Raw genomic sequence first — 15,167 nt, 5'->3', positions numbered from 1 at the left:
TTGAGTGCCTAGCAACAAGAAGGTCCAATCAGTTGCACAGCCAGCATGGCAAAACTATGTGGTAAATGGTCCAGCACACCAAATGCAAGTGCATGCGGAACAGTCCTGGGATAAGCATTTTCCCCATGACCTGAGTTCTGCCTGTTTTACAGTATGTTTGTCTGTTAAAAGCTACTTTTAGAAATGCTTCCATTTAGGGTCCAGGTGATTGGTCTGATGCTGAAGCATTCCTAAAGCCAATTAAATGTGGCTCTAGGTAGGAGGCCCCTGTCAAAGCAGGCAGTATTTTCAGAATGCTTCAATTTACCTGTATGAATACCTCTTGTAACAGTTGTATTGCAATGCACTATACATATGTAAGAATGCATGCTATATGTTAAAAACTTTAGTGAATGCAGAACATCATCTCACTTCATGCAATGCATCAGAGAAGTGCACACACGCCTACACACACACACACACACATGATGCAAGAATTACAGGTTTGAAAACTGTTCAGTTACAGCATAGTAAAACAGTTTAGATGGGATTTATTCCTAGACGAAGCTGCATGCAAATGTTACAAAGCCCAACAGTTTAGTGGTTTATAAAATGTAATTTTATTTAATGTTATTTTGTTACATAGGGCATTAACATTTTCACAAGGCTTTTTTGGGACTACAATCAATGATTAGCAACACACAATAGTGGTCCATCTATCTAAGGAACAATCACTGGACGAACTTGACACCTTCATACATGTGCACAAATCTGCATGGAAAAGTTTTATACTCGGACATATGACCTCTTCCCCCCCCCCGCCCCCATTCCAGTGTTAAGAAATGACATGCAATTTAGTCTGCCAAAAAGGCACTCCCTGTATTCTGGCAGTAACATGCTGCTTCTAGTACATAATCAAGTGAATACCAGAACTACAAAGGCAGGAGTGTAAGTGAAATTTTATTGGGAGGGGATAGCAGTTGAACAGCAGCAACTGAAGAGTAAGTAGAATCCCTGTATTTAAAACACTCAGTAGCTCCTGCTGTACACACATATAGGAAGCCACTCTGCCATGCTTCCCATTTGGCCCAAGACACCCCAGATCCTACAGAAACGAGTACACAGTAGCACGGGAAAGTCAAATCACCAAGAAACCCCTGCAGAATAAAAAGGGAATGTGGAGAATTGAACTGTGTTGAACACTCTTTAGTTGCATTAACTACATTTTCATTTCATCACTGTAATACCAAAAAAAAAAAAAGAAAGAAAGAAAAAACCACCACAGTTGCTTGCAGGAACTGGTTCAGATTTCTTTTTAAATACCAGAAACTTTAGTCCGCTACATAAGTGTTTGGAAGTTACTTATGTTTATATGGAAATTAAGCCAGTATTAATACTTTTCTACAGCAGTAAACGCACACCAGGAAGGCCAGGACAAAACACAAATCAAGGAATGGAGTTTTCCCAAAGCTGCAGTGTGAAAAGACTATAAATTGATTTCCATACACATGGATGGCTTCTCTTTGCTATAGGAAATCCAAGTGGAGCTATAAGGAATGAGACGTGTAAAAAGGTTTCTTGAGAAGGGGAATGACACTCCATATGCCGTTTAGTTTTCTGCACCTTCTGCAGCATCACATTCTTCTCCTGCGCTGTCTGATGTCCATAACTGGAAAGAAGAACAACCATAATCAGGTATGGTTCACTTGCAACACCATTCTCAATAGCAGTCTGGCACAAAAGTAAAATCAGTGACTTGCTTCATCTGGTAAACTACATAAAAAGCAGTAGTTTTACTTGCACCTTATTATATTTCTAAATATATCTGTTAAGTCTATCAAGCCTAGATGTACAATATCCAATTTAGTAATGAGCAATATTTTTAGAAGCAAGCAGTATTATCAGAAGTGAGATATTCTCAGTTTTACATCCATCACAACCCCAGCTCACAACTCCCTTTTAATAAACGCAGCAGGAGTACTACTCCAAAAACCTAGCTGACACTATTTGGGAACCCAAAGTCTAAGCACAATGACTGTAGAAAGACCAGGCACATCTTACTGTGAGGTTGTCTCTAAGCAACTGCATGATGAGAGTGCTGTCTTTGTACGAGTCTTCATTCAGCGTATCAAGTTCTGCAATGGCTTCATCAAAAGCCTAGGAAAGACAATCAGATTATTCTTACACTTTAGGCAAAATAACCCCCCAAAGTAGATATGTTTTTAAAACAAGCCATCAGATGAGGTATTCCTTCAGAAGTTTAGGCTGTTTCTTTTTTACATAAATTGCTTTGATATAGGATAAACAAGATTTGGTTATCAGCATAGTCATTGTACAAAGCCTATTCTGGAAGACATTTCAGAAGCAAGAGAAGTTAGTACTCAGTGAACATTTCCTGCTACATGTTTAATGTACAGCAATTTAGGTTTTCTGTGGGCTGGTATTTAACTTGGGGTTATACATCTGTGGTTGTGTTCAAACATTCAACTCTTCAGAGGAGTATACATGGATGTAGGCTTTCCTTTGGAGAACAATAATGCATTAACCTTGATGTGGGAAAATACTATAATGATGCCACTTCAGATCAAACCCAAATCATGTTCACTCAGCTCATGTTCTACTATGACTAAAGATGCTTATTTCCCAAAGTGGGCCTAGAAATGAAACCCTTGTGAGACAATAACATTAGCCTCTTGAAACAAAAATGTTTTAAGACCAGCCATCAATATGTGCCTGTTCATAGCTTTCACTGTTAAAATTATTCTGCATGCTCTACCAGGTGACAGAATGCCACAAGGAGGAAGTAGAAGCAAGATCATACTAGCAGTCCCCTGAATGAAGAATAGGTAAAGTGAACACACCCATATATACAATTTCAGTATCCAAGAAGATAAGCAAATGTGGTTAAGGAGTCCTGCTCCCTTATTCAAACTAACTTTCCCACACACGCCCAAAGTCAACTTACTGTCTTTGCCAATGTGCAAGCCAGCTCTGGGTTGTTGAGGATCTCATAGTAAAATACGGAAAAGTTAAGCGCTAAGCCTAAACGAATTGGATGTGTGGGTTGCATCTCTTTCTTGCTGATGTCAAATGCCTCCTGATAAGCCGCCTGTGAATTTTCTATTGTTTCTGTTAAGAAAAAGCAAGGCAAAAGGGATTATGAGACAAGCTAGCAGGTTCTTAACATTATCGTCACACACAACATGTAACACACACAACATGTATTTATAAGACTAGATATACATTTACTGTAAAGCAGAGGCTTAAATTAATATGGTACTCACGTTTTCTGTCATCTCCGCTGGCAACCTCCGCCAGGTATCGAAAGTAGTCTCCCTTCATCTTCAGATAGAACACCTTGCTCTCTGGGTTAGTTGCATTAGCTATTAAGTACTTGTCCAGCAACTCCTAACGAAAGGGGGGGGGGAGAATTTTAAGTAATTTCAATAGTAAGGGAAAAGGAAAGTAATATTCTTTGCCATAAATACTACCACAGATGTGTGTTCAGACACAATATGCATGATTGCTAAAATGCCATTTTGATATATTATGCACTAAGTAGACAAAGACCCCGTAGCAAGAGAAATGGTGTTTCAATTTAAGAAGTGGCACTTTTTGTCCCCTGAGACTGTCTTTCAAGATGGGCAACACAAATGAAGGATTGAAGTGTTGTAACCAAAATTAGATTTACTTTTTGGACTAAAAAATGAGTCAGGTATGATGCAAACATTTAGGAATTGTGGACACATGCCCATTAACCCATTCTTTCACTATGAGATACATCACTTTCTGACATAAGAGGCTGCTTACCAAAGAAAAATTCATAATCAACAGCTCGCAAGAAAAACAGGTTTTACAAATAAAGTATAGGGAGTGTGATTTTGGGGGGGGGGGGCGTAGAACTATTCCTAGTTATTTTTCCACTGTTTCCACTTTTGATTAATTCCTTCTCAAAATAAATACCCAAGTGTTGCATTAAAAATTGAAGCAATAGCTTTTTAAAGCACACTAAGTGCTGTGCTGAATATAAAAGCTCCACCCATCACCTTTGCAGCAAACCACTGCCACCAACACAGCCACAGTTCATTTGATTGTCTTATACCAGGAGATCTACCTGTGACAGTTGCCCAAAGTAATGATTCCATCCAGACACTCCACGATTACTTTTTAAGTATTTAGCAGCTTCAGCCAATCGTCTTACTGCACAAGCCATTCAATATGGTTCAAATAGTTCAATGTTCAAATGGTTTATTTTTCAAATAGAAATTATTGCTTTACGTGCCATGCTAAAAAAATTGTGCTGATTTAGTCACAGATCTGTTTAATGAGGGTTTTTTGAATTGGAATGTACAGATTCAATTAACTATTTTTTGCCAACAATATGCATTTAAATTATAGCTGAAGCATAAACTTTAGCTAAAGCCATCCCTACATAAAGGACCACTATGATACATCACAGACGCTCTCTCCCCGCCCCCGCCCCCCACTAAGCTGCTTTCTATTTCCTCACAGTGGAGAATAATCTAATTCAGCTGTTTTAGCAGATTTAAAGTCACTTCTGCTTTTGATCAGTAAATAGTAAGTTGATGTCTGAAGCCCTGACAAGTCACCCACAGTCCAACAGTATGCACACCATATCCAATTATGAGAAAGAATAGCCAATTGGAACCTTTGGCTATTAGCCTTGTATGTCTACAAGAGAAAGTCTTAAACAGTCATGCTAAAGTTCTGGTTAACATCCTCCACAGCTACTAAAGTTTGTGAACCTTCTTTGGTATCAGACTTCTGTCACTGGACAGCCAATTTTTAGGCTAATCAACATGCTGGGTAACGAAGCAGCATGGTCAGAACTAGACACACCTAGGCAAGTTAAAAGAACTTGAGGTAGAGACATATTCTGAAACTTACTTGAAAGAACACACTTATATTCTTACCAGCCAGAAGCGTGACCAGCAAGATAGTCCTAGAGTCTAGAGACTTGAAATAGAAGACCTATTTTCCCTACAGGACATCAATGTCAAACATTTGCTAGCAACATGGTATTTTCATACCATGCTTAATTTGCCACTAAGAGAGAAATTCAGTGTTGCACTCTTCTGATCAGCACAAGCATTTCAGCTTACCAGATGAACAATCCTTGCTTCTCTTGCCCCCCCCCCATGCTGTTCTAGGGATGTTCCTGACACACACAGAGAGTTAATTTCAGGGATGCACAGGGGAGGAGAGCAGAAGTCCTTGTACAGGGCTGACAGGACTCATTATTAAATGACTCACACCCTATGAACAAAATGTTTTGATTCTGAATATGTATCAAAGCTTTCAAGGAATCAGACAAAAGCAGGGAATAAACTCTCCCCTCTTAAATGGAATTGCTCTAAAACGTCATTAAGTTCCACTGTTAACCATCAAGAGGCTAGTATTCTCATGCTACAGCAGAGGGAGAATGGAAGCAGACACTGTTATCAGCTCTGTTGAGACTAGTAACTTTTAGCTCCTCCCCTCCACGAACTGCTTCCATTCCAGCTGGAAGAACAAAGAACTAGGGGGCTTGAGTTTGCTTTCCTCCCTCCCTGTCTGTCTCTTCATTTTGTCTCATGCCTTTTAGAAAGTAAAATTAAGAACAGGTAATGTCTTAGGACTCTTAAGCTGTTCTGCGTTTCTGAAGAGCTGCACAAAGATGCTTTAAGCTTCAGAAAGTAGAGAGCAATTTTATTTCTCAATACAGTCATCTTTCCCTTTGATGTTTAGATTAAAGTTTTGAAAATATTGTTTGCATTCAATGCCTGCTTTTCTATGCAAATATATAGTACCAGTATCATTAAATGCAATCTACTGTTAATAAATCTTCTGTTCTACAGTTCATATATTTATTAGAATTAAAGACACACCATATCTTTCTTTCAGAATGTATTCTTCACTACTTTATCTGAATGGTTTGACTAAAGAAAGAAAGCACACAGCAAGATGTTGTCTGGTAATAATATAGCATAAACCATTTGTTCAGGCAAAAGAGGAAGGAGTCTCACTCAGTATAGCCTACAGACTACCATTTTAGCCCAGCTGTACCAACATGGATGGGTCTTTTTGCAAAGAGGTTAGACCTAAGTTCTACATGCAGAGCTACTATAATTGTTATTTTAGCAATTATAACCTTTAGTCAAATTTATGCACTTGCAAAATGACTAATAGTGCCTTTCTGCTAAAGACCGTGCTCCCTGGTTATCACCTCAAGTCACCTAATGAAATGCGGGTGGTTTTTCAACTCATTTTGTTTTTAAATGACGAAGATGCCATTTAATACTGTATATCCTGTAATAACACATTTCATAGGAACAAAGGAAATTGCATTATACCAAGTCAGATCATTGGGTCCATCTAGCTCGGCATTATCTAAACTGACTGGCAGCCACCAGGATTTCAGGCAGAAGTCTTTCCCAACCCAACATGGAGATGCCAAGAACTGAACCTGGGCCTACTGCATACACAGCAGACACTCTGCCACTGAGCTATTGCCCTTCCCGTTAAAAAAATATTATGGGAAATGTAATTTACACTCCCTCACAGAGCTAAGAGCATAGAACACAGCCTTACACTGAATCAGTCCAGGCTCAGTATTGTCTACACTGTCAACAGCTCTCTGGGGTTTCAGACAAGAGTTTCTCCCAGCCCTACCTGGAGACAGGTTAAGAGTTCAGACTGGCCTACACTGCCTAATAGTCTACTGAGCCCTTCAATCTGAAAGGGAAGTGACAACTCAGTCTATACCAAATGTTTGCTCCAGCTTTGGGTGATGGAGGTACATCCACAGAAGATATATGCATAGTTATTCCAATTCCATACTTCCCCTCTGATTTATAATCAATGTCTCGTTGTTGTCTAACCAGACGCAATATCTAACACTTTTGTGCGGAAAGTGTTGGTTAATCAAACATACATGACACAGACAGGTAACAAGGACTAAATGTGAGCAGGAGATGGTAAAGACAGCTAGTCTGGAAAATGCCAAATGTTAACCTCAAGTACAGTAAGCCTATAGTAGCAATTAATAGCTAGGGTCAACTCTTTTCTGCATGTAAAATCAACTAGTCAATTTTATGGACTATGGTTTATTGTAACATACTTCCTGATCTAATCTACTCCTCACTTTCTCTTTGAATCCTCAACAAGTAGCAAAGTTTATTTCAGCTGAAGCATGTGGCAACTCAAGAATGGGCCTTTTCTACAGTGGCTCTCTGTTGCAAAAATGTTTCTCTATAAGCATACATTTTCGGTTGACTGACATTAAGAAGCCATAGAATGTCCTTGTTGGGGGGCATGTTATTGGTTTGGTTTTGCTTTATTATGTCTTTTGTGCTTTCGTTTTGTATTTTTATGTTGTGAACCGCCCTGTGATCTGATAAATGGTATACAAACTTAATAATAAAAATAAAATACTAATACCGTAGTGTGAGAGGTGTGCATAGTCAACTCCCTTCTCTACTGTAAACTAGAATATACTAAATTAGTACCAGCACATATTTAATTGCTCCAAAAACACATGACATGAATCATCCCTGTGAGAAACTCTCAAGCCCCTGATGAATCAGATTGCAAAGATGAATCAGCTTGTGAAACTGAACCAACCTCAAACATTAAGTGCTCCAGCATTAGAGATACGAAACTGAATCTCAAATACTCTCACTTGAAAAGAAGTCCATTTAAATGGAACTTGTTTCCAAGCAAATATGCTTAGGAACACACCTTAGGTTTAACTAATCAGGGCCACATGTGCACTCTGAACACAACTTAATATTCTGCACTTGGCCAATTGTTTAAGCAAGGAACAAGATCACTTGTTATGATGGCTGGTGTGGGATTTATCAAGTAATTTCTACGGCACCTGAAATTTCAGCAATCATAGCTTACACAATCATATCTTAAACATATATATTTCAAAATTGTTAATACAATTATATTTCAAGTGAATTTTGAAGTATTCCCCCCCCCCACAATCCAATTACTTACTGCTACTCCCAACTTGTTGGATACTTCTGACCTCAGCATGTCTACATGCAACCCTATATAATAAATTATTATCATGTTGAAATATATTGTGAGATATGTTTTTAATGCTTTCATTGTATGGTTTCCACCTTTTTAATGTTGTATACTACTTTGCTATGTTTTCTGATGTAGCAGTGTTTAAATACATATTTTACGCGTTTGTTTAATGAACTAATGAATGTCCCCACTACAGAAATCCACCAAAAACACTTTGGAGAGGTTGGAGAAGAAATAATAGTGTGTTGCACTTTAATTCAGCTATGAAGAATGCTTTTGGCATTCAGAATTGTACTCTGGTTCTTAGCACTAAGCTTCTTGATTTGGATGGTAAGTAAAAAACAAGTACTGAAGTATGTTACGATCCTGCATTCAGTCTCAGTGGTAATCTATCCAGTGGTTGACAGTCTTCTCTGTTACCAGGGAGTGATTTGTGCCTTCTACTAACACATGCAAATTGATCATTTCTTAATTACTAAACTGTAACACCAAGCTCTAACTAGGACACTAATACAGGTGTTGTTTTTTTTAAAAAAGGAGATAGCCAACCTATCAATAATGGCAATGGTCTTAAGGGGCACATGCAGTGTTCTACTCATGCACCAAGGCTTAAACCTCCAAATAGCTGTTGAAGGTCACGAGACAAAACTAATTTTATTTAGTAAAATCAGCAAGGCATTCTCTCCCTTTTCCACCTATCACAAAATGGTTAGCATAAGGCTGTTTAAATCTGTCATAGCATTTCAGTTCATTACAATACTAGCTTACATCAAAATTCCTTTCCTAATCAGAACCTCTGTGCGCACACTGCATAGATTTATTTCTAAACTATTTTTAACCGACTCCAACAATACATTAGTAGCAGTGGCCCAATACTGATCCCTAGTTTTAAGCTGTTTCTACCTGCTCTACTTGTGTATTTTATTATATTAAACTATATTTCTGCATACTTAAAATTGTTGCGTATCACCTAGAGAATTCATGTTATGAGGAGATGAACATACACAAATATTAATTTGGTTTATTCATTAATCATTTATTCTGTCATTTTATGTTGTTGTATGACATCATAAGGACTGCTACAACACTGAAAATGTGAGATATTGAAGGTTTCTTCATGAAGTAACCATATTAAAAATTTAAAAGCACTGGTATATTTAAGCCCTCACTGATTTTCAGAAATATAATTTATCAGTGTTCAGTTTTAACCAACAGGCCTGGGAACATCCTTTTATTCCATAAACATCCTAATTCAATTAAAATAACTGTTACTACATTAGTCTCCGACATCTGAAAATGGTACATAGATACTAGGCATTCCTGCTTGTTGAATGCATTGCGGAACCTGACTTAAAAAGCTTATGATATTCAAGTACAGTGGTACCTCCAGTTATTAACTAAATTCATTCCGGAGGTCGGTTCTTAACCTGAAACTGTTCTTAACATGAGGCACACTTTCGCTGATGGGGCCTCCCACTGCCGCACAACTTCCGCTTGCATCCCAGGGCGAAGTTCGCAACAAGGAGCATCTACTGCTGGGTTAATGGAGCTTGTTACCCGAAGCATTCATAAGGAGGACCGTACATAACTAGAGGTTCCACTGTACCCAGATTTTATGTAAAAAAGATAGAAGAATCCAAGCCATTCACAAGTGCGGCTACCCTTTTTAGCATTGCTCATTTGAATGGAAACTGACAGCATGTTGTTCTGCAAAATATATGAACTCAATTCTCCCACCAATAAGATGTTGTTTGGAATCTCTGGTTTTCTGGTAGATTGTCAATATGTTTTGCTATTGACATTTCAGCACAGAACTTAGAAGACTAGCAAAACTATTGAATAGATACGATCAACAAAATGTGATTGTTAAATATGAAATATAAACCAGAACATTTTAAGCTGCACAGATTTCACCTATGGGCATGCTCAATTCTCTCACAATAATCACTTAAAAGTGCCCAACCTTGGTTGGAATGAATTCCCTTAGTTACCAAGACATAGTATCTTCTTAACTTTGTAAAATCCACCTAGCTAAAATATGAAGCAGCTGTCTGCTTTCCTTTCCCTGTCTACTCTTTAACAGACCATTTCTACTTACCTGCCTAAATTCCACAGTACATGCCCAACTGAGGACTGCAGTCTGCAGCTACTAGTCATGAAACAGGGGCATATACACAGTTCACTTCTGCAAATGGAGTACTTTCCTATCATCGTCCCTGCTTGGAAAAATGTTTTAAGATAGTTTGCCGCAAGCAGCCTTATCTAAAAGCTCAGAGAGGGAAAATGCACGTGATCAGAAGACTCCCAGGAAAGATGTCCTTGCGCTAAACTTAGTTTTCAGAACATGAACATTGTTTTTGGGGCAGGGGCAAAGAACCCTTTTCAGCAAAAGGGTCGCATTTCCTCATGGGGAAGCTTCTACGGGCCACATGTCAGGGGTGGGTGGGGCCACTTTGTACAGTAAGCTACACACCAGTCAGTTAAAAGTTTTAGACAGACATACACCTCTCCCAACCTTCATTAAGACAAGCAAGACATTATTAATTCAATGACACACTCCAGCCAGAGAAAAGTACTCAAGGAAGAGACAGAGAAAGAGTGATGAGTGTGGCCTGGACCAAGGGGTGGGGCTCCCACGGTCAAATATGAGTCCTGGGGTATCACATTCAGGCCTGAGGCCTTAAGTTCCCCACCACGTCATGGTGATCAAAGGACCAACTAAGCATGTCCAGTAACGTCGGAAAATGCAACTGTGCCTACAAACACCTGCGTAATTAGTTTTAACACAGCATTTAATGGGCATGAGTCACCGCAACTGCTTAAAGTATGTTCAGTTTCTCACTAGGGAAAGTCCTTTGCTTCCACTATGCTGACTGAACAATGACTTAGCATGCTTTCTGTCTACCTCTGGGTAAACATATATACATTTTTATGAATCTAGCAACAACTATACATATAGTTAGCAAACTGAAGGCAGTATTAAACTAGTTTTTGAAGGTCCATAAACATGACTAAGCATTTAATGAACTGTTAAAGGTAAAGGGTCCAGTCATGGACAACTCTGGGGTTGTGGTGCTCATCTTGCTTTGCTGGCCGAGGGAGCTGGCGTACAGCTTCCAGGTCATGTGACCAGCATGACTAAGCCGCTTCTGGCAAAACCAGAGCAGCGCACAGAAATGCCGTTTACCTTCCCGCCGGAGCGGTACCTATTTATCTACTTGCACTTTGACATGATTTCAAACTGCTAGGTTGGCAGGAGCAGGGACCAAGCTACCAGGGCTCATCCCGTTGCGGGGATTCGAACTGCTGACCTTCCGATCAGCAAGTCCTATTGACAGACAATCTGTTCCATTATAATCAGTTTCACTCTTCAATTCTAAGATGTGTAACAAATGACTGCTTACTGATTTTTCTTGTGTTTTCCAAGTATCAACCAATTTGTCAAAATTTATTTGTTACATATCATTAGTTTATACAGCTTTCCAACAGTTCACTGCTCAAGAGAAGTTTAGAGTAGAGCTAAACCTTGGGCCAACAAAATTTATAATACTTCCTGCACTACTACATATTTAGGAAAATATTGACAATTCAAGTATAACAATTTTACATGGAATAGGATGCACAGGGTTCCAAAAGAAACATCAATATAAATGTCTACATTCGTAGCAAAATAATTGTGTTAAAATAGTGGGGTGGGTTTTTTTAAAAAAATTAGAACCCCACCCCAAATAGCCATATATTTGACCAGAAAGTTCAAGCTTGAAATCAAAAAGCATTTCTGTACTGCTGGTATGCAATAGAGATGACTAAGGACAGTGGCTAGGATCCAAAGAGCTACTTTAGACACACCCAAGGGCCTGGGCTTGCCTAATGAGATTTTTTACTTTTCATTGAACAGACCCTCATTTTTAAACTCCCCATAACTTCAAAAGTGCTTTGCTGCATAGTATACAATGCTGTCTTTTATTTTAGACTCAAAAAGGCCCCCTTTGGTGCAAGGAATTAAATGTCAGAAGCAAACATGTACAATGTTTCCTACAAAATAAATATGCACTAGGAGCTGAGATGATGCCCTAAGGATCAAAGAAACACTTTTTTTGCAGACAGAAACAAAGCACCAGAGGACATTTGTTCTTCACTGGTTGCCAACCTCCTTAACCCAATCCAAATAAAAATTTAAGTGGTATAAAGTAAATGGACAAAAGCTTCAAACGAATTCTAATTATCCTAGCCTACCTGCAGATATGGTACCATGATTTGTTAAAAACAAAATAGCTACTTAAAGAATCCAAGACCAAATATGAACGCCTAAAGAGTATTGCCTGTTGCTTTGGACATATTTATGAAACAGACAACCTGTGTTTTCTTCTTCTACATAGCCTTGTGCTAGCTCTCCATCACTTGCAGTAGGTAATATGAAACTACTGCCAGAACCCATAGAAATAAGAAACAGGCAAGAGCAATGCAAGTGAAACTATTAGAAGCAAAGATTTATTCCAACTATGTTCCATGAATATCCTCTAATCAATGAATTTAGGATTTAGCATATAATAGCTTCTATATTTCAACGAACAAAGCAATAGATATGACCCCAGAGGAACCTATATGTAGCTTTTTCAGCCTATTTAGTTCATCAAATATAGACTTTTAAATACAAGGCATTATGAGATTGCATTGCTACTGATTACAGATAAAACAGCTTTTACAGTTCAATCCTCATTCTCACATTTTCCAAGTAACTGTCAGTGGAAACCCACTTTTGCAGTAAATTCACTTTAGTCAACTTTTGTTTACCTACATTCACTGTTCCTGGCAAGGTATGGCAAAATAGCATATTTAAATTCAACATCTTACATTTTAAATCTACATCTCACATAATGCAATTCATCCCACTCCTAGGCCTCAGGCTTCAACTCAGTAAGTCAGCTATAAATACTAAGGTGAAGTATGCTTAACAAACTCACCAGAACTGTAGTGCAGATGGACTTAAGTTCAGACTCCACTTTCTCTCGGTAGTCCTTGACAAGCTGCATCTTCTTGTCATTTCCGTCAGTTTTCTGCTCAATGCTAGAGATCACTCGCCAAGCAGAGCGTCTTCCCCCAACCACATTCTTGTACGCCACAGAGAGAAGATTGCGTTCTTCATTGGATAATTCAGCACCTTGCTCTGTGACTGCCTTCATGCAGGTAGCCATATCATCATAACGCTCTGCCTGCTCAGCCAGCTTGGCTTTCTGAATCATCTCGGTCTTTTCCATGTTGGCCAGCAATGGTATAAGCAGCAAGGCAACTGATTTAGTAGGGGGAAAGGAACAGCAGGGCCTTTCACAAAGTCAGAAGGCACCTCAAAACCTGGAACAGGAAGAGACGAATATTCTGAAACCTGTACAGTATTCCTAAGGAATAGAGTTACCAGCCATACAAAAAGCTCGTATAGATTTAGGAAATTCAAACCACAAGAGACAGAGCAACTTAAACAAAGGCCATTGAGAAACAGTCACTAAAAGCCTCAATTCAAACCAAGCTGACAAAAAGATGTACCATGTCTGTCAACCAGGTAACACTAACAGGGCCTGTCAAGATAACACAAGTGGAAGAAGCACTAATGTCCAGAACAGGTGATTAGGCCCTTCCTACCTAAGAGATTTCCAGCACCTTGTGGACAGGAGATGCCAGGCCTTTGGAAATGGCGGTCAGGAATAGTGTAGCATACAGATCCAAGGTGTGTGATGCTGGAGTTGGGCAGTAGAGACTGGTGTGTGCTTTTTTAAAGACCCGAGAGACAAAAAAGATTCCTGTTAAGGGGGGGGGAGAGAGAATCCAAACGTTACGTTCTAAAACCACCCACCCACAAACCCCATGCAGTGTTTGTAGGAAAGCAGGCTAAGAAGAGGAGAATGGAAGTGGCGCTATAGGTGACCTACAACCTGGACTTGTGAATGGCGGGTAAGGGGAGGAGGGAAAAAAGAGCAGAGAGAGAAAAGGCACAAGGTGCAGGGGGAGAAGAAGAGGGCGAGCAACTCTTCTCAGGGGCAGATCGCTAAGTAATGCCTGGCAGGCGGGACTGGGGTGGGGAGGAAGATGGAAGAGAAGAGTGCAGAGGCGGAGAAGCCCGGGGCGATTCGCTTGGCGTTGGAGGACGATGATGTGCAAAAAAACAAAAAGGAAGGAGAAAGGAGTGTCGAACCTTTTTGGGGGGAGGGGGAGATAAAAGGTGGCCGATTTTCCTGGATAATAGAAAGGTGATGGGGGGGAGAGAAGCGTGAGAACGACCGATTCCCCCCCTTCCCCCTCCCACGGAGGCAAAGGGAAAAGGCGGCGGCGGCGGCTCCGCGCTGCCTTTGTCCCCGCAGGCGGAGGAGGGAGCGAGTGAGGCGCGGGTGGCAGCCACCCAGCCTCGCCGGCCCTGCCCTCAGCCGCGCTCCTGCCCGTCTCCTTTCCCGCCGTCCCTCAGGAAATGCCGGGGCTGGCTCTGCAGGGCCGGTACGAAATGGCGGAGGCGGCGGCGGCGGAGGGGACGACGACGACTCCGGGAGCTCCGCGCCGCCTCCACAAAATGGACGACGCGGCAGGGATTAGGCAAGGGAAGGCGCGCAGCCACGGAGGGAGGGAGGGGAGGGAGAAGCGCGCCTCGCCTCGCCGCCAAGGCCGCCGTCGCCCTCTCACCTGGGTCCGCTGAGGCGCTAGGCCGGGCCGGCGGGCGCCTGCTGGGTCGACTGCGCTCGCTCCGCTCCGGGGCTGGATCAAGAAGGTGGGGAGGAGGAGGAGGAGGAGGAGAGGAGGGAGGGGGGGAGAGAGAAAGAGCGAGAGAAAACCGCTCCCGTCTCCAGCCACAGAACCAGCGCTGCTGCTGCTGCTGCTCCCGCCGCTGCTGCTGCTAAAAGGGCGTTGGCACAAAGCGAACCTCTCCCGCTCCTAGGCCCGCGCTCGCCTTCAGCTCAGCCAATCGGCGCGCGCTGCCCGAGCCCGTGCCCCGCCCCTGAGCACGACGCGGCCAATCGCCTTCCTGCGCGCCGCCGCGAAGGTGAGCAGAAAAGTCGCGGGCGGCTGGGAGGGAGGAGGGCGCGCAAGTTCGGTTGGCCCGTGCACTGCTGCTTCTGCAGCTGGGGCCACGGGGTTTCCTCCAATTAGGTCCAGGGTGGGCTGAC

At 41.2% G+C, this 15,167-nt stretch overlaps 1 protein-coding gene across 1 annotated transcript; it reads right to left on the bottom strand.

Moving 5' to 3' along the window:
• Nucleotides 1-575: 575 nt before the first annotated feature.
• On the bottom strand, nt 576-14,915 carry YWHAQ (tyrosine 3-monooxygenase/tryptophan 5-monooxygenase activation protein theta). The gene is made up of 6 exons (XM_081906587.1): nt 14,686-14,915; nt 12,984-13,371; nt 3,264-3,387; nt 2,945-3,108; nt 2,041-2,136; nt 576-1,648 (listed from the first exon to the last, which is right to left on the bottom strand). Exons 2-6 carry the CDS (start codon nt 13,275-13,277, stop codon nt 1,589-1,591), a joined length of 738 nt encoding a protein of 245 aa, XP_081762713.1. The 5' UTR covers nt 13,278-13,371; nt 14,686-14,915; the 3' UTR covers nt 576-1,588.
• Nucleotides 14,916-15,167: the final 252 nt, after the last annotated feature.

The sequence above is a fragment of the Podarcis melisellensis genome, assembly GCF_964234715.1.
Source record: "Podarcis melisellensis genome assembly, chromosome: 3".
Taxonomy (NCBI): domain Eukaryota; kingdom Metazoa; phylum Chordata; class Lepidosauria; order Squamata; family Lacertidae; genus Podarcis; species Podarcis melisellensis.
The sequence above is the reverse complement of the archived record's forward strand: the minus strand, read 5'-3'. Positions and strand labels throughout refer to the sequence as shown.

What these genes read in the sequence shown, in the direction of transcription:
- YWHAQ (XM_081906587.1), bottom strand. Translation starts at nt 13,277, where the DNA reads ATGGAAAAGACCGAGATGATTCAGAAAGCCAAGCTGGCTGAGCAGGCA. An exon ending in CCATCTGCACTACAGTTCTG is followed by an intron (nt 3,388 to 12,983) that starts GTGAGTTTGTTA and finishes CCCTTTCGTTAG; the next exon opens with GAGTTGCTGGACAAGTACTT. An exon ending in CTTGCACATTGGCAAAGACA is followed by an intron (nt 2,137 to 2,944) that starts GTAAGTTGACTT and finishes TGTCTTTCCTAG; the next exon opens with GCTTTTGATGAAGCCATTGC.